Source organism: Spironucleus salmonicida, chromosome 4 (assembly GCF_000497125.1).
Source record: "Spironucleus salmonicida strain ATCC 50377 chromosome 4, whole genome shotgun sequence".
Taxonomy (NCBI): Eukaryota; Fornicata; order Diplomonadida; family Hexamitidae; genus Spironucleus; species Spironucleus salmonicida.
Genome location: NC_090599.1, coordinates 487,501 through 511,118, shown reverse-complemented (window position 1 = coordinate 511,118; position 23,618 = coordinate 487,501). Strand labels below are relative to the sequence as shown.

General features: G+C 34.5%; 18 protein-coding genes across 18 annotated transcripts in view; 5 read left to right on the top strand and 13 right to left on the bottom strand. All coding sequences in view use genetic code 6, as the record gives it.

Annotated features, from left to right (window-relative positions):
- Positions 1-109: 109 nt before the first annotated feature.
- SS50377_23731 (uncharacterized protein) lies at positions 110-1,705 on the bottom strand (the record flags this gene model as incomplete). The annotated part of the gene is made up of 1 exon (XM_067907595.1): positions 110-1,705. One exon carries the CDS (start codon positions 1,703-1,705, stop codon positions 110-112), a length of 1,596 nt encoding a protein of 531 aa, XP_067764569.1.
- A 159-nt stretch (positions 1,706-1,864) lies between these two features.
- Positions 1,865-3,373, bottom strand: SS50377_23730 (Cation efflux family protein; the record flags this gene model as incomplete). Its single annotated transcript, XM_067907594.1, has 1 exon — positions 1,865-3,373. The coding sequence occupies one exon, from the start codon at positions 3,371-3,373 to the stop codon at positions 1,865-1,867; it is 1,509 nt and encodes a 502-aa protein (XP_067764568.1).
- A 183-nt stretch (positions 3,374-3,556) lies between these two features.
- Positions 3,557-5,440, top strand: SS50377_23729 (uncharacterized protein; the record flags this gene model as incomplete). Its single annotated transcript, XM_067907593.1, has 1 exon — positions 3,557-5,440. The coding sequence occupies one exon, from the start codon at positions 3,557-3,559 to the stop codon at positions 5,438-5,440; it is 1,884 nt and encodes a 627-aa protein (XP_067764567.1).
- Positions 5,441-5,510: 70 nt separating this feature from the next.
- SS50377_23728 (RIB43A domain-containing protein) lies at positions 5,511-6,650 on the bottom strand (the record flags this gene model as incomplete). Its single annotated transcript, XM_067907592.1, has 1 exon — positions 5,511-6,650. The coding sequence occupies one exon, from the start codon at positions 6,648-6,650 to the stop codon at positions 5,511-5,513; it is 1,140 nt and encodes a 379-aa protein (XP_067764566.1).
- Positions 6,651-6,866: 216 nt separating this feature from the next.
- SS50377_23727 (uncharacterized protein) lies at positions 6,867-7,043 on the bottom strand (the record flags this gene model as incomplete). The annotated part of the gene is made up of 1 exon (XM_067907591.1): positions 6,867-7,043. The coding sequence occupies one exon, from the start codon at positions 7,041-7,043 to the stop codon at positions 6,867-6,869; it is 177 nt and encodes a 58-aa protein (XP_067764565.1).
- A 410-nt stretch (positions 7,044-7,453) lies between these two features.
- On the bottom strand, positions 7,454-8,809 carry SS50377_23726 (uncharacterized protein; the record flags this gene model as incomplete). Its single annotated transcript, XM_067907590.1, has 1 exon — positions 7,454-8,809. The coding sequence occupies one exon, from the start codon at positions 8,807-8,809 to the stop codon at positions 7,454-7,456; it is 1,356 nt and encodes a 451-aa protein (XP_067764564.1).
- A 262-nt stretch (positions 8,810-9,071) lies between these two features.
- On the bottom strand, positions 9,072-10,508 carry SS50377_23725 (ATP-dependent RNA helicase; the record flags this gene model as incomplete). The annotated part of the gene is made up of 1 exon (XM_067907589.1): positions 9,072-10,508. One exon carries the CDS (start codon positions 10,506-10,508, stop codon positions 9,072-9,074), a length of 1,437 nt encoding a protein of 478 aa, XP_067764563.1.
- A 79-nt stretch (positions 10,509-10,587) lies between these two features.
- Positions 10,588-11,040, bottom strand: SS50377_23724 (uncharacterized protein; the record flags this gene model as incomplete). The annotated part of the gene is made up of 1 exon (XM_067907588.1): positions 10,588-11,040. One exon carries the CDS (start codon positions 11,038-11,040, stop codon positions 10,588-10,590), a length of 453 nt encoding a protein of 150 aa, XP_067764562.1.
- Positions 11,041-11,146: 106 nt separating this feature from the next.
- SS50377_23723 (Transketolase) lies at positions 11,147-13,117 on the bottom strand (the record flags this gene model as incomplete). The annotated part of the gene is made up of 1 exon (XM_067907587.1): positions 11,147-13,117. One exon carries the CDS (start codon positions 13,115-13,117, stop codon positions 11,147-11,149), a length of 1,971 nt encoding a protein of 656 aa, XP_067764561.1.
- Positions 13,118-15,318: 2,201 nt separating this feature from the next.
- On the bottom strand, positions 15,319-15,798 carry SS50377_23722 (uncharacterized protein; the record flags this gene model as incomplete). Its single annotated transcript, XM_067907586.1, has 1 exon — positions 15,319-15,798. One exon carries the CDS (start codon positions 15,796-15,798, stop codon positions 15,319-15,321), a length of 480 nt encoding a protein of 159 aa, XP_067764560.1.
- Positions 15,799-15,999: 201 nt separating this feature from the next.
- Positions 16,000-17,817, top strand: SS50377_23721 (uncharacterized protein; the record flags this gene model as incomplete). Its single annotated transcript, XM_067907585.1, has 1 exon — positions 16,000-17,817. One exon carries the CDS (start codon positions 16,000-16,002, stop codon positions 17,815-17,817), a length of 1,818 nt encoding a protein of 605 aa, XP_067764559.1.
- Positions 17,818-17,894: 77 nt separating this feature from the next.
- SS50377_23720 (uncharacterized protein) lies at positions 17,895-18,299 on the bottom strand (the record flags this gene model as incomplete). Its single annotated transcript, XM_067907584.1, has 1 exon — positions 17,895-18,299. One exon carries the CDS (start codon positions 18,297-18,299, stop codon positions 17,895-17,897), a length of 405 nt encoding a protein of 134 aa, XP_067764558.1.
- A 176-nt stretch (positions 18,300-18,475) lies between these two features.
- On the bottom strand, positions 18,476-18,772 carry SS50377_23719 (uncharacterized protein; the record flags this gene model as incomplete). Its single annotated transcript, XM_067907583.1, has 1 exon — positions 18,476-18,772. One exon carries the CDS (start codon positions 18,770-18,772, stop codon positions 18,476-18,478), a length of 297 nt encoding a protein of 98 aa, XP_067764557.1.
- A 105-nt stretch (positions 18,773-18,877) lies between these two features.
- On the top strand, positions 18,878-19,726 carry SS50377_23718 (uncharacterized protein; the record flags this gene model as incomplete). Its single annotated transcript, XM_067907582.1, has 1 exon — positions 18,878-19,726. One exon carries the CDS (start codon positions 18,878-18,880, stop codon positions 19,724-19,726), a length of 849 nt encoding a protein of 282 aa, XP_067764556.1.
- Positions 19,727-19,983: 257 nt separating this feature from the next.
- On the top strand, positions 19,984-20,694 carry SS50377_23717 (Uracil-DNA glycosylase; the record flags this gene model as incomplete). The annotated part of the gene is made up of 1 exon (XM_067907581.1): positions 19,984-20,694. One exon carries the CDS (start codon positions 19,984-19,986, stop codon positions 20,692-20,694), a length of 711 nt encoding a protein of 236 aa, XP_067764555.1.
- Positions 20,695-20,708: 14 nt separating this feature from the next.
- On the bottom strand, positions 20,709-21,434 carry SS50377_23716 (Pyrroline-5-carboxylate reductase; the record flags this gene model as incomplete). The annotated part of the gene is made up of 1 exon (XM_067907580.1): positions 20,709-21,434. One exon carries the CDS (start codon positions 21,432-21,434, stop codon positions 20,709-20,711), a length of 726 nt encoding a protein of 241 aa, XP_067764554.1.
- A 40-nt stretch (positions 21,435-21,474) lies between these two features.
- Positions 21,475-22,983, bottom strand: SS50377_23715 (uncharacterized protein; the record flags this gene model as incomplete). Its single annotated transcript, XM_067907579.1, has 1 exon — positions 21,475-22,983. One exon carries the CDS (start codon positions 22,981-22,983, stop codon positions 21,475-21,477), a length of 1,509 nt encoding a protein of 502 aa, XP_067764553.1.
- Positions 22,984-23,104: 121 nt separating this feature from the next.
- SS50377_23714 (Kinase, NEK) overlaps positions 23,105-23,618 on the top strand; it is a gene marked incomplete at both ends in the record, with an annotated part of 1,026 nt that continues 512 nt past the window's right edge. Inside the window, one exon of the mRNA XM_067907578.1 lies at positions 23,105-23,618. This exon is cut by the window's right edge and continues 512 nt beyond it. Coding sequence (XP_067764552.1) covers positions 23,105-23,618 — 514 coding nt within the window.

Here is a 23,618-nt window from a genome sequence, read left to right as displayed (position 1 = left end):
TGCCAGTATTCCTAGTTAAGATTTTATTTGTTCGCCATTCCTGAAGTATACATAATTAGTAAAATCTCATGATACAAGCCATATTGTAATTTAAAAATATCGAATAATTTCACTCAACTTCAACAACAGAACACGTCAATTCTACCAACCTCTCTACCTAATTTTCTATGCCTTTCATACCCATTACCCCAATCATATCAGACCATTCGGAGTCTAAAATCATTCTCAAGCCATCGTGGAATACCTTAAAACTTGTCTAATAATCCACGACTGCACTCGCCCCAGGCTAAATAATTACACTTTCACCATTAGCTTATACAACAGCAACACCGTCACCGTCATTTCTTAACCGAATTTCCTACTTTTTGCTATCTGAGTGAGCCGAAATATCAGGTAAACCAGCCAACGCTAGTACCGGAATCTACCACGCTTTTGTGCTGTCCGTAATTAGTATCTTGCAACCCTCCAAAATGTACTAAATTGACTCTGGCTTAAATTCTACTTTTAAATCGATATGCTGATTCTTTTCTAAAGTACAGAACTCAGGCGTCACCGAAAAGGAATCAGAGCCCGCCTTCAGTTGCGGAAATTAAGCATTGGATGTAGATGTCGAAAACGACCTTGGAACCGCCTTAAACTTGAGCTCAATCGGCTCAGATTAACAGTTTTTAACACGCACCATAGCGATAGACGAGAGCTACGTGGAGGCAGGAGGCAGCAGCAAACACGACGGAATAACCCTTATTTTAGACTCCCTCTGCCCTTTGCTGCTGTTCAATTCCGATGCAGACAGCTTAGATTTTTTCACCTCATCAGACTGCTCTTTTTACGACTGCTAGACCTCCCCGCGCACCTGCTGCATCTCCTCCTCAACCGACTTGTCTGAACCGCTTTTCTGAGCCCCAGCGGTCCGTTCTAGCTGCATTTCTTCTTTTTTAGCGATTTTCGGCGTATTTGCGACCTGCGGCTGCTGCGAAATCTGAATTTCAGGCTGCACGCGGACCTGGCTGCCCCCCATTTTTCCCTGGCTAGCGCCCAGACCCGACTGCGAGAACTCCAAATTCGACCTCCTGACCCCCTCAACGACCCCGTCCGGAATCTCGGCGCCGTAGCAGTACGGGCTGTGGTGGCGCTACACACCCTGCTACACACCCTGCTAAACCGGCGTAGATGGCGCGAAATAGCTCGCTTTCATCGGCGAATTTGGCTGGTTAGTACTTCCGAAAAAGCCGTTTGCGATTGAGGTCGAAACGGGCAAAATCGACTGATTCTGCGAAAAGTGAGACCCCCCGAACTGCCCCGAAGGGGTCTCAGTCGCGAAATTGAGTATGATATAACAGCTCGTTTTTCCGTTCATGACGAGCTGAATCTGGCAGCTTCCGACGCCGGCGATGACGCCCGTGGCGCGCACGGTGCACTGGAAGACCTCCTGAGCGATTTGGCTCAGGTAGGGGTCGCAGGAGGCGATAACGTTCGAATTGCTCGTCTGAAGCGCTACGGGACCCGGATTTTGGGCCAGAAGCTTTACGACGATTTCTGACTGCTACGTGCTGGATAGCGTAATTGGCTGGGCGGTTTTGTACGTCAGAAGTGGGAAAGAGTGGTCCTGTACGAGCGCTGGGCCTTGGATTCCGTTAATTACAGGTTCTATGGCTTGTATTTGGGACGCTCTCATAAACTGCGAGGCGCTCATCGAATTATACATTTTGAAGCGCAAATCTTACTAAGTAGATATTATAATATAATAATAGTTTTAGTATTTTAAAATGGAAAAATTTTGAAAAAATGAAAAGTTACAGTTCGACGAAATGGTTAGCTAATGTAGATATTATTAATAGATCTTGTGGTAATAAATAAACAAAACTCAGACTTCTAGTGGTTTTATCTCGTCCTCCGTGGTGAAGTTATGGTGACATTTTTTACTCTCTAAGTGCACAAAGCAGCGTTCCACACCATCCATGAGTTCGAAATCATTCTAGATCACCTAAGCTATCTCATGAGATTCGCATACGGCCATATCGTCTGGAATTTAGACCGAAATTTCTAGGTTCACTGCCTGGCCCTGTTGGTACGCTAAAATGTGTTAGACTTGCTCGATACGCGATGCACATATGAAGCTAGTGAGAAGCTTCACATAGTAGCACTCCACATCTTCATTTTTTATAACACATCCTACCATAGACTTCATTTGTTCAATTCCTGATCTTGTCCAATTAAGAAAAATAAAGCTACATAACAGTCCTGAAATTACAGGGTCTACGTACTACCAGTTACCACCAATGCTGGAGATCCACATTCCAGCTAGAGATACAATATTGGTAATTACGTCATTTCGGTGGTCATCTCTATACGCGATAATGGCATCACGTTAATTTCTCGACATTTTTTGAGCAAATTAGGCCATTAAGCATAAAACCAATTTGAGAATAATTGTGATACACATAATGGCTATAGGAGCTGCAGAAAAATCTACTGTCGGAGGATGTCCCTTTGCAATGTCGATAATAACGCAAACTGCGTCCTTTACCAGTATTAGTGAAAGCATAGACATAAAACACGAAAATGCAAGTACACCAAGTGATTCATAACGAGACGAATACAATATCTTCGCAGTATCTTGTGTATGAATGTATTCTTAATATTTTCCCTATTCTACTCCTTTTTTGGCCATTCGAATTGCTATATAAAGGACAAATCCTGATAGTATATCTAAAGCTGAATCAACCATAGATGCCATAACTGACATTGAGTTCGAAATTATGTATGCAACTATTTTTAAAATTAAGAGAATAATATTCGCTATAAAGGAAAGGTTTATTACTAAAGATCCGAAAGAAATCTTGCGCTTCTTTGTGACTGGAATGTCTGTGGGAAATTATGATGTAAACCCAAAAAGTTCGTCGATTCCTTTGCAATAATGACATTGTTTATGGTGTACTTCTTCTGCATCTAATATTGACTCTAAAGAAGTTGAATCAGTATTATAGCTACCATCTAAATTAACATAACAGACTTAGTATGGATCTTTTGATGACGATACTAAGTTGCATTTATGCGAAGATAATCTTAACTTAACTTTCTCATATAACTGGTGGACGCTTTTGGTATCTCCAGATTTCTCTAGCATACGTAATCTGCCAGGAAGGTATTTAACAAATAAATTAAAATCTACATCTTGATTATGTGGGCAAGGCTTAGCAATACAATCACAAGGATCCATTTAGCAAGTCTCTTCTATTCTTAAATGGCTATATGCATCAGGAAGTGTAGGGAACCCCAGTGTAGTAATTTTTCCACATGTACTTATTATTGATCCTTCACTAATAGCAGAATTACTCTCCATAACAAATGATTTTTGATATTTTTTATACATTTTATTTAGTTACTTAATATTTTATTATATTATAGTGTTATAGCTTAGATTAAATCTCAAACTTTACTAAATAATTATTTATCTACATTACAATATAATTAAAATTCATATTATCAATTATTTTATTGTATTTATTAAATAATTTTTCCGCCTACTTCAATTCTAATATCAATTATTCCAAAAATGAACTTATCAACATCAAATCTCACATTTTCAAGATTTTCATAAGCTTCGTAGATTGCATCAATATAACCTATTCCAAACTACGATAACTGTATAGCCTTATATGAAGATAATGGTTTTCCTAAAACAACATTTAAATCTTAACAGTAAATATAACTAACAGTTGGCTAGCCAAAAGATATAGCAGTCAGTTTTTTAGCAACCAATGGTCACTAGTACGTTTTAAAAACAACATCAGAGGGTGTTACAGTTTCTTGTTCTCCTTTGTTAGAGCATATCACTGAATAAGTATGGGTTTCGAAAATACATGTATAATCTGGGGCTATAGGTTCTGGTATGTGTTAACTTGAAATCTGCTTAGGGGGTGTGTCTATAGTGTATGTTATATTATATTTTGAAACTTAAAAAGATTTTAATATCTCATCCTTAAGTCAATAATAAAGCATGAACTAATCATAATCTATTAATAATAGCTAGTTATATTAGTCTTAGTATGCATCCTAAGTATTACCAGTTCAAGCATATCAGTCACCTGTCATTAATCACACAGTTTTCTTTCAAGACGCATTCATTAATGAATCCAATAACAACACATACCTCCCACAATCCGCGGTATTCAACTCAAAGCTCTCAAGCGGATCTACTGTTAGCTCTTTCCCGCCGGGAGAAGTATACGCTCCCTCAGTAGTATCAGCAGGGAAAAAGCACCACTCAAAATACTGTTATGATTCGGGGTTAGACATACCAGAAAGTATAATCTAAGAAGCAAAAATGAGTATTTTGAACTTTAGCTAGGTAGGAGGTCAGTCTATATCTGCTTCTTAATAGTAGATATCCGATGCAGTAGAATAAGACCACCCCTAAGTTGACACCTGGGTCCCAACTTTTGAAGTGCCCGAGATCATTTCTGACTAAAAATAGGTTACGTTTACCGAAGCTTCGATTCCTAAGCAATTTATTTCCCCTTTGTACTTAGACGAAATGGATGACTGCGTTCCTTTTGAAAAATCTTTTATCGACTCTGAACCACAGGAGAACCTCTCTGATATCATTGAAGAAGAGGAATTCTAACAAATTTAACAGCCTACAGTGGAAGAAGTACTCCAACAGCAAACTGTAGAAGCATCTGAACCGGCCCCAGCACCGGCTCCAGAAATACTTTAAAAGGCATTAGAACCATCCAAAGCACCTCCATCACCACCCCATTCCACCCCATCGATCGGCTCGCAGTACCTCTTAACACAAGTACCCTCGAAAAGCGACCTTCAGGAAACTGCCCAATTGATTACAATTCCAAATCAACTTTTCTTTCCACCTGCTAACCAGCTATACAGCGAAATTGCCAAAGTTCGAATCAAAAACCCAACGCAAGAAACACTGAATCTGACTATTTCGCTACAGGATACGGTCGCTGTGGCACATGAGAGCGTATAATAAGACTGTTAAAACTTCAAACTGGACAAGTAGTAAATTTCCATCACGGGGGGACAGTTCCAGGACCTCACTGTGGAGTTTGCCCCGCGAGGTGATCTAAAACCGCTCGTTTCCGGGCTCTTAATGATCAAAGGCGAGGGCTATGCCCAGACAGTTCCGCTCTTCGGTATTTTCGGCCTCCTGGACCTGACATGCGAGCCGAGGGGCGAAAACATCGTCGTCCGCAACTCCGGGGAGGGCGTTGCATTCCTCAAGTCTGAAAATCTGCAGTTTTTGCTTAAAAAAGGAGAAGAAAAAGAAGTTGAAAAACAGCCTTTTGACGGGCAGCATAATGTATTCGTCCAGGTTCTGGCAGGCATGTTCGAGGGATTTCTGAAAGAGTTCAGGCTGGTCGACTTTGTTGATCAGGTAACTAGGATTTAACAGCTGACTGTGGAACGGATTGAGTGAGAAATAACGGTATGGTATTTTTGAATTTTCAGTGGTTTAGAGGCGAGAAATGCATATAAAGTAGAAACTCTCATCTTTCACTCTTTTAGAAACCCTTGTAAAAGTCTTCGCCTATCTTATTTTTACCTAAATCATAGGTGTCGTTGAACTTCTTGGTGTTCTGCTGCTCCGCCATTAACTTGTTCTCATAAGCTAGTTAATACGCCATGTTGGCTCTATCTCTAGTAAATTCTTACTCCATCAAAGCCCTCTTTCTGTTGACGTTTAACTCTAACTCTTCCTGCATAACTTTCTCTTCCATGTCTTTCCTTCTTTTTAACTATGCATCTTTAACTTACTGTTCCAAATCGCAGTTAAATTATTCCACTTGAGCTCTTTCGAAACCTTTAAATTCGTCCACAATGCCAGGTCTAGCGAATTCTCTCATCATACGAGTATTTTAGAAATTTGAAGCGGCTTGTTATGCTTCTAAATCGTTTTGTTTTATTGAATTTAAACGCTCTTCTTCAGCTTATTTGGCTAACCTTTCATTCTCTTGTCTTTATGCGATAGCCATATCTCTTCTTTGTTATGCTTATGCTTTTTCAGAGTCTGCTACATAATTAACGACAGCTATTTCCTTTAAATCGTCGTCCATTTTATTTCTAGCATCTTCAGCAGCCTAAGCGGCCTTTCTAGCGTTTTCTGTCTCCATCTCATATCTAAACTGTTCTGCTTAGGCGCGCATTCTCTATTATTAATAAAGATCTTCACCATGGAAAACTTAACCAGATGAAACACCTAGCTTCGGATCAATATTTATGGTTCCATCCTCAAGTTGTTAATCTACACGAGTGAAAGCTTACTTTCTAAGTCTTTGAGGATCATTAAGATCCCAGTCACGTGATTAGTCTCTTCTCATATTATCTAATGAAAATTGTAAATCTTGACGTTCTTTTAAAAACTTTAAACGTAAAAATTCTCTTTCCTACTCAGCTAAATATTTATTGATCATTAAAAGCTTTTCATCTTCTTCGAGTTGCTTAATTCTGTTATACGCTTTAGTAAGATCAGCAGTTTTCATTTACTATTCCAAAAAATCCTTATCTAGTGCATTTCTAGTACCTGTATCTAAAATTCTATCCCTACGAGCTTCTCGCATAACCTGTTTGTTAGCTAGTTATATCATCTTTTTATCGTCAAAAGTTGGTTCATAACGTCCGTTGAGCATTTTGTGAAATAAATTGCGGAAAGAATTAATAAATTTATTATATACTAAATTATAAATTACTATCTTACTGTTTTTATTAAATTAGGATATATTAATGTATTTAATTTTTCCTAATTAGCTTCTACGTGCTTTATAGATATTTTTAAAAACTTATTACAAACTGTAGCAGATATATTTCCAGCTTAATCCCATTATCGCTATTTTATTTCATCTAACTCACTCCGAACACTCATCTAGTAACATGCACTCACCTACTTAGGCTCTAAAAGCATTCCAATCTAAATACCAAGACTCAGAAGCTTCGTCCTAGCATTGAGTTGAATATGACAGCGTATTTTTACTACCAACACTTTTAATAAACGATAATTTTTTGCTTTTGCGTATTGGCTTCATTGCTAAATTAATGCCTTAAAAAAACTAGTAAGTTAAGATATAAAATTAATCTTAAGAAGCAGTTAAAAATATTAGTTTTCGTTTATGCTATATATATTTAATTGAATTATATTACCGCCATAAATTTGGTACAATTTAATTAAATATAAGTGTCTATTATTATATAAGATAATTATATTACGATTTCAATACAATTTATACTTTACTTTAGTTTCTTGGACAATTATATATATAAAATTATTAATAAAAACATTTTTTGATAACTTTATAGAATTATGGAATTACTAAAGAAACCTAGTATAGAATATTTGTAATCCTCTAAATGTATTATTATATATTATAGGAATGCGTAATCAATCTAAAAATAAGAATTAAACATCCGGAAATCTTTAGTTTCAAAACATAACTTTTCATTCGATTTCTATTTTTAACTTCTATTTCTCCAGTCTTCTTTACATAACTCTGGCATATAGATCATTATGTTTAGTATGGATCATATGGTCTATATCTTCTACAGAAATACTCTATCCACTCTTGCTTTACTAACTTTGTTTAAGTAAATCATCTTATTATGAAGACTGAATTAAACTTCCTACTAATGAATCTAGTGTATGTTCTTGGTCTTCTTAATGTTCAGCAGAACCCAGTAATTAACTTTTTGTCGTATTTTCCTTTAAAATTTAGCTTCTAAACTAACTTTCAACACCTTCTATTTACGAATGACTCAAATTATCGGGAATATGAGCATATATAGGTTTAGAGTTTTCATAATACTGTTATTAACTATCTAATCTTTATATTGGTTATAAGTTTGCGTTTAAGTTATTGATTTAATTTTGATTGGAAGCTTAAATATTTATCTTTAAACTAGATTCTTCCTATAATGAATTTTAATTAACATGTTCGTTGTTTTTAGTTTTATTAATTATCCTACTAACTTCATCTTTTAATCGTTAGTTTTCAGCTGTTAGTTCTTCTATTTTTTCATTTAAAGGTACTAATAAATGTGTTGCAAGTCCCATATTTTTGGCATCCGAGCTAAGTGATTGCACTTCTTTTTCTAACTGACTCTTTTCAGTATTTAAAATTGATTTTTCGCTTCTAAGTCCTGCAATCTAAGCTTATTATAACTCTAACAAAGAAGCTAATTCTTAAATTTATAACTCAAAACATTCCAATTATTCTTCATTCTTAACTTTCTGAATCTCTTCTAAAAGTTCATTTTAAGTCTCGCACATATCGTCAATCTTATGGTCTTTTTCACTAATTTGGATCTATTAATTTTAAATTATTTACTTCATTGTTTCAACTTCGCCAATTGCCTCTAATTCGATGGTATCAATATCTTATTACTAAATATTCAGCAACTGCTTAATAGTTGTAAGAAAAGACGTGTAATGTGTAAGATTTTTTTGTAAATTTTAATTTACTATAATTAAATCATTATATTCCGTTAGCTGCTTGTTTGAATTAAGCTAAAGTTAAGTTTTCCATTCTAGATTTTGCTTATGAAGCTCGCTTTTAATAGTGATTATTTCACGCTTTGCAGCTTTTTATGTTTCTAACATTTCTTATAGCTAGCATTGAAGTTCTTGATTTTTTGATAATAAAATGGAAGTGGAAAATTGCGGATTTTAACTAAGATTTTGAACTGATTTCGTGAGCTCAGACCGAGTTTATGAATGTTATTTCAGGGAATGATTCTCAGTTAGAAGCTTTGTGACAATTTTTTTGAGTTGCTATGGGTCAGATGGCAGGTTGTTCATTTGGAGGGGGGAAGAAATTGAATATATTTGTTTTTATATATGATAATAAATATCACTTGAGATTGAAATTATCAAATATTTGTATCTCTTTCACAATATTTTACACAGAATAAACATCTCTTCAATAACTGCTTATATCGTAAAGGATTAAATTTTATATATTATTCTAATAAATTTTAAATCACTATTAGTTCTAAAAATCGCTAAACCCTAAAATGAAATAATTTTCATGACCAACCCAATATACAAAATACAAGGCTCATCACTCAAAACTGATCTCGTTGTCATCGTTAACAATCTCAGCTTTAGCTTCTTCAACTTCTGCTTTTTTACTATCTGATCCTGACTTGTTAGGCACGCTTCTCTTCTTAAAATTCGTGGATACGCCCTTAGCACCAGTCATCAAGATCGCCAAGTCGTTATGTTCTTCGTTTTCAGCAGTTTAATTAGCGAAAACCTCACAAATTGTTTTGCTGATTTGTCCTATTTTCATTTCCTATATAATTCCAGATTTGTTAAATCTCTTGTCTACATACGATTGAATTTCTTTCATGTTACTCATATCTTAATCGTTAGACACGAAAGTGATGGCTACTGAAATACGACCAAAACGACCACCTCTACCTATTCTATGAACATATGTGGCAGTGGCGACCTGCTCGTTGCCTTAAGGTCCTTCTGTGGGAACTTCATAGTTGATTACTAAAGCAATTGTAACTATATCAATACCACGAGCGAGCATATCCGTAGTGATTAAAACACGAGTTTCTCCAGCAAGGAATTTCTTATACTCAACTTAACGCTCTTCTTGAGTCATGTCACCATGATATCTTGAAGCCTCATAACCTAATTCTACTATTTTTTAAAATGTGGAATCCACTTGTTTTCTAGTTTTGCAGAATATGATACTTTTGAAACCACTTTCATAAATATCTAAGTCGAAAATTGTTTAAAGTTAATCTAATTTCTATGATTCGTTATTTTACCTAAAGTCAACGAAGAAATGTGAAGTATTCTCTAATGTAACCTCTTTTTTGACTGTGAATGGGTTTCTTTGGTTTTTAAGCCACTCTTAAACTAATTTTTTGCTGACATGTTCATCTAAAGTTGCTGAAAATAGTAAAACTTGACACATATTCAAGTCACCAAATACTCTTACCATTGCTTCTCTTTGATTCGTATCTTTCCAGTAATAATCAGCCTCATCTAAAACTATTAATGAGAAATCGTGTTTATATTTAGCTGTTTCAGTTTTTCCTCTTGAAGTTTTAGGAAGGAAATTTTGAACAAATGCTCCAGGAGTTGCAACTATTATATGTGCATTATGATTAAAACTTAAGTTTGCATTAAAACCTAACAATAAAGAAGAAGTAATATCAAGCTACTTTTCAAGTTTTTACACTTCATGGAGAATTTAAAATCCTAAAATTTGAGTATGAACAAAGATCACCACCTGAGGAATTTTACGTGATGCATCTACCTATCTAAGGGCGTGGGAAACAAATGCGATTGTCTTACCTGTGCCAGTAGGAGCTTCTAAAATACCAGATCTCTTAGCATCATCTTTGAGGCTTTCATAAAGAGCAACTTGAGTGACAGAAGGTGTTTTGAAGTCATTTTTAATTAATGTATCTACCAGCTTCTAAGGAAGGCCAAAACCGTCCCAAGATTGTTCAGAGGAAAGGAGCTTGGCGTTCATTAAAAAAGGAAAGAAAATACTAAATATATAATTGAGATAAAATAACTCAATAAATTAAAAATAAATTTTAATTAATATTTCAATTATACCCCATCAGTTCTTCAACCTCATCATAAATTTTTTTAATCTTGTTCTGCACTTTTACTTCCCGGGTGTAAACTCCTATTTCTTTAGCCATTATAATTTATGTCTGTGACTATACCCTAATATTTACTCGTGCCTGGGTATAACTGTTATATTAATTTCTAACTTAATTTATTTTTCTCTAGTTACTTCTGATACTGATTTTCTACCCTTCTAGTAATGTTTCTGGTATATAATTAAATGATATAATATCATATTTTTGTGCAGATCCTTGCTATGCATGTTAGGAGTACGGTGATTTTCTTGCATTCCTCCTGAAGGAGGAAGGAGGCTTCGACTGAATAGGTTTTAGTGGAATCACAGTTGTTGGTATTTCTGGTAACCAATCTGGCTAATCTATGAGCTTCCGCCAACGAATCACGTCAGGGTCATTTTTTACATAATTCATTAGTTGACCCAAACGAACTATTATATACTAGTTTATATATATATATAATAATTCGTTCTCGTAGAATTTTTCTCCGTCATAAATACATATTTTATAAACAAATGTATCACATCATTTTCTTAATTTATTCCTCTAAATTTTCGGCGGTGATACCAAAATGTTTAGCCAAATCAGCAGCATTCGCACTCAAACCATAGGTCTCAATTGATACGTGCTTCCCACAAAGTCCCTCTAAACCGAATTTGACGTAAGGCTCGAAACTGATACATTTCTCTCTGGCACACTGCATTACCTGCTTAATATACTCCTCAGATTGCTCCATAAACAAGCTGTAACTAGGCATAGAAACCACTCTAACGTTACCCATCTTTTCAGCGACTTTGACGGCAATTGCGACCTCGCTACCACTGCTCAGAACCGTAACCTTCGCATTTTAGCCCTCAACGGCGACGTAAGCGCCGAATTTGGATGTTTTTTCAGCGTCAGACTTGAATTGGCCTACACCACTTCTGCTGAGCGCGAAGACGTGCTGTGCGTGCCTTCCGGCGGCACCGCAGTATGCGCCGAGCGTCTCAGTTGCGTCAGCAGGTCTCCAGTCGTAGGTACCTGGAAGTGCGCGGATTTGCGCGACGGTTTCGACGGGCTGGTGAGTGCCGCCGTCTTCGCCCAATTGGATCGAGTCGTGCGTGAAGATGTGGATGGCCTAGAGGCGAGAAATTGCACCCAAACGGATTCCTCCAGAGCAGTAGTTGAAAAAGGCCAAAAACGTCGCGTCGAAGGGGATGAAAGCGCCATAAGAAGCAATTCCGTTGGAAATCGCAACCATCGCAAATTCACGAACACCGAAAAAGATGTATTGGGATTTAGGGATGTTGCTGATGGTAGTCAGGCAAGATGGTGCGAGATCGGCTGAGCCTATAATGAGGTACTTTTTGAGGATTGTGTCCGAAAGAAGTTAAATTGAGAGCTGAGAAGTCTGTCTAGTCGATTTTCCGACTCCGCTGGCGGCAAATTCAGCAAGTTTTGGCTGAATTGCAGCTAAGAGTTTTTCTGGTGTAATGTTTTTAACGAAATCGAATCTTTCAACGATTTCGTTTTTGTAAGAGCAAGCGTTTAAGCGGGTATTGTAAGTGTCTACAAAAGTGTCATACCGCTTGATGATCGATGCGAAAATGGCTCTAGTCTATTCGGAAATATTGTAAGACTTGTCAGTTGGCAAGTTGTAGAAAGCCTTTAAAGTAACTAAGCCTTCAGCGCCTAATGGGGAGCCGTGGACAGAATGAGTGTCTTATTTGGGAGCACCATATCCGATAATTGTCTTTACTTTAATGAGAGTAGGCTTATCAGATTTCTTAGCTTCAATGATAGCCTTGTTAATAGCATCAAGATCAGTGTTACCCTGAGAAACAGTTAAAACGTTCCAACCGTAAGCTTCAAAGCGACCTTAAACATTTTCAGCAAAGGAGATTTCAGTCTTACCGTCAATGGTAATACCATTATCATCATATAAAACAATTAATCTGCGTAATTTCTTGGTTCCGGCAAGGGAGCATGCTTCAGAAGCAACACCTTCTTAGAGGCATCCATCGCCACAGAATACGTAAACTCTAGAGTCGTCATCAACGACTACCTTATCCTTGTCATATTCGTTCATGGATTCCATGCTGATAGCTAAACCAACAGCGGAAGAAATACCTTAACCAAGAGGTCCAGTGGTAAGTTCAATACCAGGAGATAATTTACCAGTGTGAAATTCGCATCTTTCGGGGTGACCTGGGGTCTTAGAATGCAAAGTTCTGAAAGCTTTTAAGTCATTCATAGAATAGTCAAAGCCAGATAAATGGAGCATCGAGTATAATAAAGCGGAAGCATGTCCGTTTGATAAAACGAATCTATCACGCGCTGGGCAGAATGGATCCTTGGGTGTTAAACGAAGGTGATTCTTGAACAAGACATAGGCCATTGGGGCCATACCAATAGGCGCACCTGGGTGTCCAGAATTAGGTCCCTGAACTATATCAGCACATAATACACGGATTTCATTGACAGCTTAGATATCTTTATTGTCAAAGGTCATTAGATGAAGTGGTGATTGTATGATTTGCCTCTATAAAATACTATATTCATATATTATTAATTTTAATGACAAATAATATTTATTTTTTTAATACAGTTGTATTAGTTATTACAAATCACAAATTTAAATAATTAAACCTTATAATTTGTCTTAATTATGTGATTATTCAGTTAAATTATAAATCTGGTTTGGTTATTACATGTATAATTAGGCTATTAAAAATAGTGAAGACTTATACTTGAACTCCAGTATTATTATACTCTAAGTTTAACGTTAATAACATAAAGTTTCTCTCATATTAATTATATAAAATCACAAACTTAAAATTCTTAAAATTCTTTATAATTAGGTATCTAGATGTTTTACGATAATATATTGATAAATCAATATTATAGGTGGAAAACTTATGTATAATGATAATAAGTGAGTTTATATATTAATTAGTGTATATATATGAATTAAATATGACAACTGATAGGACTTTAGCTACTGAAAGATATATAGTGATTCCTTGTTCACAAATATATAATCATTTATTTAATTTATTAAATATAATTTATCGACAGTTGCAGAATGTTCTCTATTATTAACGTTAACTGTGATCATATACAAACTTACATATCTCGCCTATTATTAGATATATTTCAATCACTATTTATGGAGTTTAATAATTCCATACTAATAATTATCATATAATTATATATGTATATATTCGAATGAAACACATTTCTATATTATCATTATTATCAAATCCTCCTCCAAATTGTGTGTTTAATTCTCCTTCTTCAAAATTCACTATTTTAACAGAATCAGATTGCCCTTTACCAATAATTAATCTCTTAAATAATGAATTTTATGATTTTTGTGTTTTACTAACGCCATTTTTGCTTAATAATTTACCAGCTAATGTAAGATAATTAACTCCAGATATAATGCTAGATTATTTTAATTAAAAGTCTCATTAACATCCATCAATGATAGTTATGTTTTCAGCAGAAGCATTTATGGCTCACCTCCCCTTTAATATTTAAATATCTTTTTTAACGTTTGTATCGTCAATTTCGCCTATTTTTATTACGACGGTATAGAAATAGCATTTATCTAAGCTAAAACCATTAGCTGTCTTAGATCTTATTTAAATTAAATCTTATAGTCAAGGATTTAAGATTCACTTTATTACATCTAATATTCATTCTAAGTCACTATTATGTACTGGTAATTTTGATTTTTGTGCATTGTTATAATGATTAGTCTATAACGTATATTATTTTTATTACTAACCTAATATTTTCATGCATGTACTATAAGAAGAATATTCTTCCCTCACTATTTATATATCTAGTGATTAGTATTTATTTTTAACTCCTTATCTTATTAATTCATTGATGTTCACAAAAATGAATTATTTGTGCTACTTAATTAATTACGATTATCTAATCTTTATCTACGTTTGCCAATAAATTTATATTTACGATTAAAACAGTTTCATTAGTTAATTTATTGATTCTTTTTAAATATAAAACTTATGTTTAACCTTGGCCTGATAATGAATGATAAATTATTAATTTTGTTTCATTTAGAGTTTTATTATTATAAATTAATTAAATGTAAGCAACAAAATATTTTATTTGCCACCCGACTTAAAATTGTGTCAACCTAATATACTTTCTTATGATTATCAAATTTCTAAGATAATAAGCTAAATACACAAAATTTAAAATCTAATGAATTTCTTACTTAGTATTTTCATTTTCAACCCTTCATTCAATTTCAAGATTTTTGTAAATCTTTTAACAAACAAAATTGCTGAAAATAGGGTATTAAAACTGATTTACCCTACTATATTAATATAAAATTTATTTCATCATCTAATTTAAATTTCACTTTCCCCATAACAGTTTTTGTTATATCTCCATACTCTTTTAAATGTCATATGACTTTAACCAAATTTCAATCTGCTTTATTAATAATATTTGAACATTTATGCACAGCTATCTTTTCGTATTAAAAAATTATAAAAAATTACTTTCTTTTTAAATAGTTTTAATTTACTTTCGTTATTATGAACTTGAAGATGTTATCTTTTAAACGCTCCAATTACCCAAACTTCCCATCAAGATAAATTTCTAGCTTTCGCTTAAGACCTAAATGTTTATTTCCCTATTATATCAGATAAATAATTAGCATATTTGTAGTTTTCCTCACTTAAAAATTTATTCTTTCTGCTTGAAAGCGCTCATTACTTCGCTGCAAACCTAGTTGATCCCGATAAAAGGCAGGTCAATTTGGTACATTTTGACCCCAAATTGGGAAGAAATTTGGCCAGAAAGCTTACGGTTTTCTCTGTAGCAAATAGCTGCCTTCTATGTTAAATTACGCTCCTTGTAGGAGTCCTGTAGCTTCTGAAATTCCATCGCTGCACGGCGCACGTGGTGGTTAATCTGTTCCCCGAAAATGATTTTTTATGACTTGAAATTAACATGAGCCGCGTTATAGTTCACGTTTTTGGAGGTAAAATTTTATTATTTCGGATGAGGTATAATAGTGCGAAATCGTTGAGGCTATGATTCTGGAAATGGTGTAGAATTTTACAAATAAATATTGTCCATTATGTCGTCAGGTGCATATGACAATTTTTCAGAGCTTTTAAACTTAGGGCGTCCTTTTTTTAGCGAGAGCATTTTTGAAAAAATATACTGGAATATCATATATAATAATAATTAAAATTATTATATTAAAACCTATTTTACAGGTTATGAAAATAAAGACATTGACGCGTGAACTTGGAATCAAAAGGCTTGTGTGAGTTTTCTTTTCAGTCTGCCATAAATTGTCGAAGTGACTTAATTACTTATATATACTATATAATTGTTTTAAGTAAAATGTTTTCGATAGATGAAATTTGTCATTACATTTCACAGTTGCCAGAACCACTCGGTTTTGGGATATATGAGAATAAAATTGTTAATATACAAGCAAGGTACAAATACGGCAATTTTTATGTTTTAAACTAACCATTTTTATTATCTTCAGAGTCGTTTGCTATCTTAGGCAATACTATTATAATTAAAGAGGGCGAACTTCAATCTGGAAATATTAATATTTAACGTGGCGACAAAATTACTCTTCAATAGGTCGAAAATATTAGTATGACCAAAATCTATATTAATGATGTGTTCATTTACTAGTGCCAGTCGCAAGCATTCAATTTAAAGGGCCACTTCATTGCAAAAATAGATGATTCAAACGTTCTCGACGACGTTTTATCATGCCTTGTGTCTAGAAGTTTTAACAAAAATTTCATATAAAGCTGGGAAAAAATAACCCCAGAAATCATTAACAGCGCTATTCAGTAATCGAGCACTCTTCCGTATCTTTTCTCAATCCTTCAGTGCCTGACCATGTCACCTTTACCGGCAACTGACAAGCTACTGACATACGTGTTCTAGCATACAAGTAGCAAAACTCTCGAAAAGTACCATAAAGTTCAAGTTCATTTGGCGTTTACGTTTTTCTGCCTCCTAGAAGAGGAGGAAGTATCGTAGCTAATTGACTACATCTTCTATTTGGCGAAGACAACAGCGCATGTCCAATCAGGTGTAACTGCACAAATTTGGCGAGGGCTCATTAGATATGCTAGACTTAATAATAATACTAATTTTATGACTTAAATATCTCTGTTGCTAACCAGCCATGTTATTCCTGAGTCTGAAGGTAGGCAAGAAATTTACGAGTTCGACAATAAAATGCGTAGAATCCTATACTCTCATTATCTCAATCAGTATGTACGGGCGTATGACAGCGCATAGTTTGAAGAGGATATTAGGTTTCTGCTTCAAAAATTTTCAAATTTAACGAATCAGATTATCATTTTAGGTGCAAATACCTTTTATAATCAGGGGTTTTTCAAAGAGTTGGTTATGAATATTAATAACATAGATCTTCTTTTACAACCAGACCTACATAAATTGACTTCCTTTTATCCGTTACTATCACTACTGCATTCTGGAGTTCCGGATATTAGGGATAAGCTCATATCTATTGAGATCATTCCAGGATCTTTAATATTCTATTTTATTCTTATTAATTGTTATTATGAAGAAGATGTTGATTTATAAATTATAAATCAAGCCTTTGAACTTTCTAGAAAGTGTAAATTCTCACTTCTTTTTTGTCTGTAGCATTTTAAACAACATACTTAATAGTAGTAATCTGCTATAATATATCGTGTAATTAAGGGAAAATTTAGCGACTTAGAGTATCATTTTTAATTTTTATTAAAGTATGAAAAGCTACTTCCTGAGGGGTCCATTGATCTTTCATCTGGTTGCTACTTTGAGTCTTAGTTCGATTAGTTAGTTTTAAACAACAAGCATATAATTACTTATGAATAGATTTTTTAATCTGATGTTGATAATTTATTAATTCAGCTTGGTAAGAAGCAGTAGCCAGCTAAAATATAAGAATAATAAATTTAATTAGATGACGATTTGTAGAATGGAATTTGTTGCCCTATTTGTTTTGAAAGTAATGAAATGGTTAAATTTGGTTGTAACCATGATATTTGTTTTAAATGTTTCAGGAAAGTTAAAGAATGTCCAATGTGTAGGTAGAAATTAGTCAAGATAGTTTGGGATGAATAAATTATTGAAGATGAGGGTATAGAAGAGTCTTAAGACGAAATTCCGTTTGATATGTGATTATTTTTATAATATAACAGTAATATTATTTAAAAAAGTCATCCTATCATTGTATTTTAATTTATAAATAAAAACATTCACTGGGATACTTCAACCGCTTATGAATATGAATTATCGGTTGATACTAAAGTCGACCAACCAATTGTGGTAGGACCCATTGCCACTGAAGTACACATATTATTTACAAGCTTTTTAAGAACAACCACGAACTATTCTTCTGAGAATATTTACTCAAACAGTTCCTTAGTCAATGTTAAAATAGGATCCACTAATGATATGATTTTTTTACGTGTTGTAGTCTTTATTTGGACATTGATATTGTATCCATAAGCGGATTAAAAAATAAAGGCATCTACTACTTTTTTAGTTATTTTATTTTACAATGCTTCAATATATTTTTATTTATTATCGTTAAAGATGTCAATAAAATCATATATTGCAAACTTTTAGTTCTATGGTAGAATTGAAACTGTAAGCTTCATTAATGGTGAACGTAAAAATATATTATTAAATTAAGCATATTATATTATTATAGGCCAACAATTTTTAAACAACAAACGTAATTAAAAGTATTTAAATATAGAGTTATAATACATTTAGTAGTATTCTACTGATAATATCTTAGAATAAATTCTACAATAAACTAATTTATTAATCTTCACTACACACGATATTTTTAACACAATCTTTATATTTTTTTAAGCTCAGCCTCTATACCAGATTTCATATTATCTGCCTACTCTTTTTCTATCTAAATCTATAAATTTTTTCTTTCAATATCAACAAATCCCTAAATATGGGAGTTTACTTATGGAATTTCTAAATTTTGAATATTTAGCAAATCGTCAACCAGCTTTATCAGCGCCGCACTAGGTTTCTCACTATAATGCCTGGCTATTTAGACAATTCTCTCATGCTGTTACTCCCTAATTTGGTCAATTACGTGGATGTTCATTTTCGTTATATTGTATTATTATATTTATTGTATTATTATAACTAATTATAAAAAATTTTCTAATCAAAATTATCATTATTATACGCTTAATTGTTACCCACAAAAATGCTTATTCTGGTCCTGCAGCAGTTCGACTTCGACGACGGCGACGTTCCGGACTGGCTCGCGGAGATGCAGAACGGAGATTTTCCGTTTTTCGAGGGCCAGAAAATCGGTTACGACCCGAACTACGACCCGGACACGGACCCTGAAATGCTGAAATGGCGCGAGGAGCAGAAGCCGCCAGCATTCACACACGCGTGCTACGTATCAGAACTAACTGATATAACACCAAATACGTCCCATTTCTTCTTCTTTTACAACTCGTTCCACCAGACCAAAAACGCGTCCCTCGAGGCGCTGCGGGCGCTGGAAGGGAGGCTGCTGCACCCGCTCCTTTTCACGGACTGCGGAAAGGTGAATTTCTGCGAGCAGCTCGTCCGCTTCACGCCCCTTTTCGTGTTCCGCGCCGCCTGCGGCGAGGCCGTGAACGCGAAATCGATCGCGCCCGGCGACGTGGAAAGCTTCCTTTCCGCGGTCCAAACGGCCGGATTCTACGATTTTGCGGTTCCCGTGAACGCGCAAAACGCAAATTTCGTTGAAAAATTCGCTGGAATCTGCAGCTTCAAGTTTACGGATGACGTTCAAGTACGCGGCGAGGCCGAGCTCGATTAGCACATTCGGGAGCGGCTGGGGGTCCGGCCGGGCTCGGTGCAGAACTACGGCTCCTGCGAGTTTTTCTGCGTGTTTAAGGGGTCGGCGCGCGGGCTGAGCCTGGACCGCTGGAAAGGGCGCGTTCTCTGCACGGTCGCGTGGGAGGAGTGGGGGGCGTACGCCAGCCAGGAGTGGTACCTCCAGGAGCACATGCTGCCGGTCGTTGTAGACCGCGAAAACGAGCTTGTGTGGCCGATTTGAGGGCTTGAGTGAGGCGTGGGTTTGGGAGATTTGGCGGATTTGGAGCGGAGGGAGTGGGAAAAGGAAGGGAAAATTGTAGTTTAAAATGCGGTCTAGAATACAATTTGGAAAAATTTGGTGAGTGGGTTTTTATGGAAATCAGTATTAGGTGGAAATAGAGGCAGCGCAGCAGTTCTGATGATTTTGTATTAATATATAAATTATCTATTTTCGATATAATAATATATAATAATAGAAAAGGAATTTAGTGTATTAAAATGGAGAGTTTTTAATCTGTTATAGACACGCTGAATTAGTAAAGTAATAAAGAGCATTATTGTTCTAATGCAGATTTCATACCGCGTCCTGGTCTGATTTTTGAGGCATTTAAACTTGTTAAATCCCCTAAACAGGTGAGAATTGTCATTCTAGGTCAAGATCCGTATCCGCGTAAATAGTCAGCTGCTGGGATTTCTTTTTTAGACCTATAATCTTCTACATTAGCTGATAAAAAACAATCGATTTCTATGCGAAACATAATAAAAGCCATACTGTAACATAATAGGCTTTTCTTCAATACAATGAATGATGTAAGAGATTTAATAGAATCCTAATTTGCAATAAAGTAAACAAAGTCTTATTTTACTGCATTGGCTGAAGACTGTGGTATTTTATTTTTGAATGCATCCCTCACTCATGAGGATAAGGCATCTGTTAATAAACATATCAAGTTCTGGGAGCCTGTTATTGCTGAAGCGTTTAAGTCAATCTGTATGGAATCACCAGGTGTGGTATTTTTGTTGATGGGTGAGTTTGCAAAAAGTTATGAAAAATATATTATTCTGGGTGAGAATGTTAGAGTTGTAAAGAGTTGTCATCCAATGATGTTTAGGTTTTTGGAAGAGAATACATTTGAGCAAATAAAGGAAGCAGAACAAAGCTTGAATTAAGGCGTTACGGATTTTATTAAATGTAAAATAATAAAGTGATTGCGTAATTTTGATCATTTACACGCTTTAAGAGCTTAAATAACAACACCAGTAAATCCTAATTCTTCTAATTTATTAACTCCCTTGACTGTGACACCACCTGGACTCATAACCCTATTACATTCCAAGTCTGGTGTTCCACCATGGTTCAGAATCTCCATTGCACCACTCACCGCACCGACACTTATATCCTACGCCTACTAACTGGTAAGTCCCATTTCAATTCCTGCTAATTGGGCTGCTCTTATGTACTTCATTGCAAATGCCGGCTAGCAACCACCTAAAATCATGCCAGCATGAAATTTTTCTTCAGGGAGAACTACCACATCCCCAATTAGTGATAAAATAGGAGATTCTGCAGTAGATATAGTTATTGACTTGTTAAGAATTGCTGCTGTATTTGGAATTGTTCTAATTACTTAAGAAGAAGTACCTGATTGAAGTTAACTAAGGGTAACATTTGCAGCAACGGAAATAACTAAGTTGTAGGTTTTGCAAACTTCAAGTTACTTGAGAACATCTATTATTGAATTTGGTTTAATGGCTATGATGAGAACATCAATATTTCTAGCTAGCTCTTCAGCAGAATTATATAATGTAACATTTGTCATCTAATTTAACGATTCACGATTTTTAAGATTTCTATCATATGCATATACTTAATCAATCTTGTTTAGTAAACCCCTAACAATAGCACCACCCATATTGCCACATCCGAGAACACCAATTTTTTGATTCATTTTAAATATAATTAAATATTCATACAATAACACAATATCATCACAATTTTTTCTCAAGGAGGGCGAGAATATCTTATTACTTCTTCCCTACTACTTCTGCTTCAGTTAAAACTCCACTAAGTACGATACATGCTAAAAAGCTTAAATCATTTACAATTTTTAATTAGCTCTACTTTAAAAGACCTAAGATAATTTCCCTTATACTTTTATTATTTTTAGCCAATTCACCAACTTTTTAAACAGTCAAAAACATATCATCTACCTAGCAAAACTATTACATGAAAACGAAGTCCATAAGATTTTCAACCATTTAGCCAATATTTTCCTTATTACCTTCCTAGTTAACGAAATCTGCTGAGTTTTATACCCCAACACTTACAATAAATGCATCGGTGTCGATTTTATCTAAAAATGCATCATTTATTATTTATTTCTTATTAAATTAGACCTCAAAACCAGGCTATTGTAACTCATTCACTACTTTTCGCTCCCACAAAAATTGAATCTACTAACTGAGTTCGAATGCTTCAATTTTCACACCGTCGCATTTTGTTTGTTTGATAATAATTTTTTAAGTCTAACCATTTAACATTTAAAATTTTTGCTCTAAAAATGCATTTTCGCGCTATTATGAAGGGCTACTAATATTAATCAATTGTGCATGCAGGAGTATTTGAGACTGAGCATGAAGTGAATGGACAATGTTTTTGGCTGAAAATTAGCGTTTTGGTGTAAGGAATGCAATACCAATTGGTGATAATCCAAAATTAAAAAGGGCGATTTTAGATATGAGAGCGTTAATTTCACTAAATAGGGGACCTTATTTTTGAGATATTTTTCCAGCTTTAGACTCAAAAAATGGAAAAGCACACGCAAATACGCGGTTTTCGATACCGAATAAGGTTGCTGTAAGTTCTATATTGAAAGAAAATTATTGGGCTAGATTTGTAATAGACTGGCCTACTGAGGTTGAAATAAGAGTAGTTTTTATTTTTGGCGTTGCTTGGTACTTAATTACAAGCTAATCCTACGTTTCTAAGCGAATATCGGTTATTTTCTTAGTATTTGTAGTGGAGGCCTATTTTTGTAGTTTTATGTTGTCAAACTGAAGCTTTGACATATTGGCGAGTTCAAGAATATATACTTCCCACTCAGCCAAACACTTTAAGCATAAAATTGATTATGGATGGGTACAGGATTTTGTTTTATATCCTGATATTGGTTTTCTAATCAACTCTTAGAGCTCCTCGAATGCCATCGCTTTCACTTTTTATTCAAATGGTACTGTAATTTATTCTTCTTATGGAGGTTATTTAAGGAAAATTAATTATCCATGTTTAAAAAAATCTTGTACTTACGATTTTTTATCCAAATTTGTGGAGAATACTGCAGTCTTAAATGAAAAATCTGTATATAATCTTCCTGCTATTTTCGAAGCAGTTAGCTAATAATTTTATGCAATAACATTCAAAAATGTGATAATTGGTTTATCTTATTCAACAACAAAGTTTTTTTAACCGCTTGGAGCTCTAACTCTTATAGTCAACATTTATAGAGGTGTTACTATAAGTATATTATGTTATATTTAATATTATTAATTTTGGTAGATATATGCTATATTATATATTTATATTTTAGTGATTGCTCAAATTCTATAATCATAATTTAAAATGGACGGAAACAAAGATGTAAATAAGGATTATATTTTCCTTACCTTAATTGGCACTGGTTCGTTCGGAAGAGTTCACAAGGTCCAAAATCGCTCAACTTAAAGCATATATGCCTGTAAAGAAATAGACTACTCTAAAATGTCTGAGAAAGAGAAGAAATTACTAGTACATGAAGTTAATACTCTAAAAGAACTTCATCACAAAAATATTGTTTAGTATGTAGACAGGTATTTAGACAGAAACTCAGGTAAATTATACTTAGTAATGGAATATTGTGATTCTGGTGATTTAGCGAGGTATATCAAGAGGCATAAGGCTGAGAGAAAGTATGTTGCTGAAGAAAAAATTTGGGCAGTATTACTTTAATTATTGAATGCTTTATCGTATTGCCATGATACCTAATTAGCCGAAAAGAATGCTCGAATTATTCATAGAGATTTGAAACCTGGTAATGTTTTCATGGCTAAAGATGGATCTTTAAAATTAGGTGATTTTGGCTTGTGCAGAGCGTTAG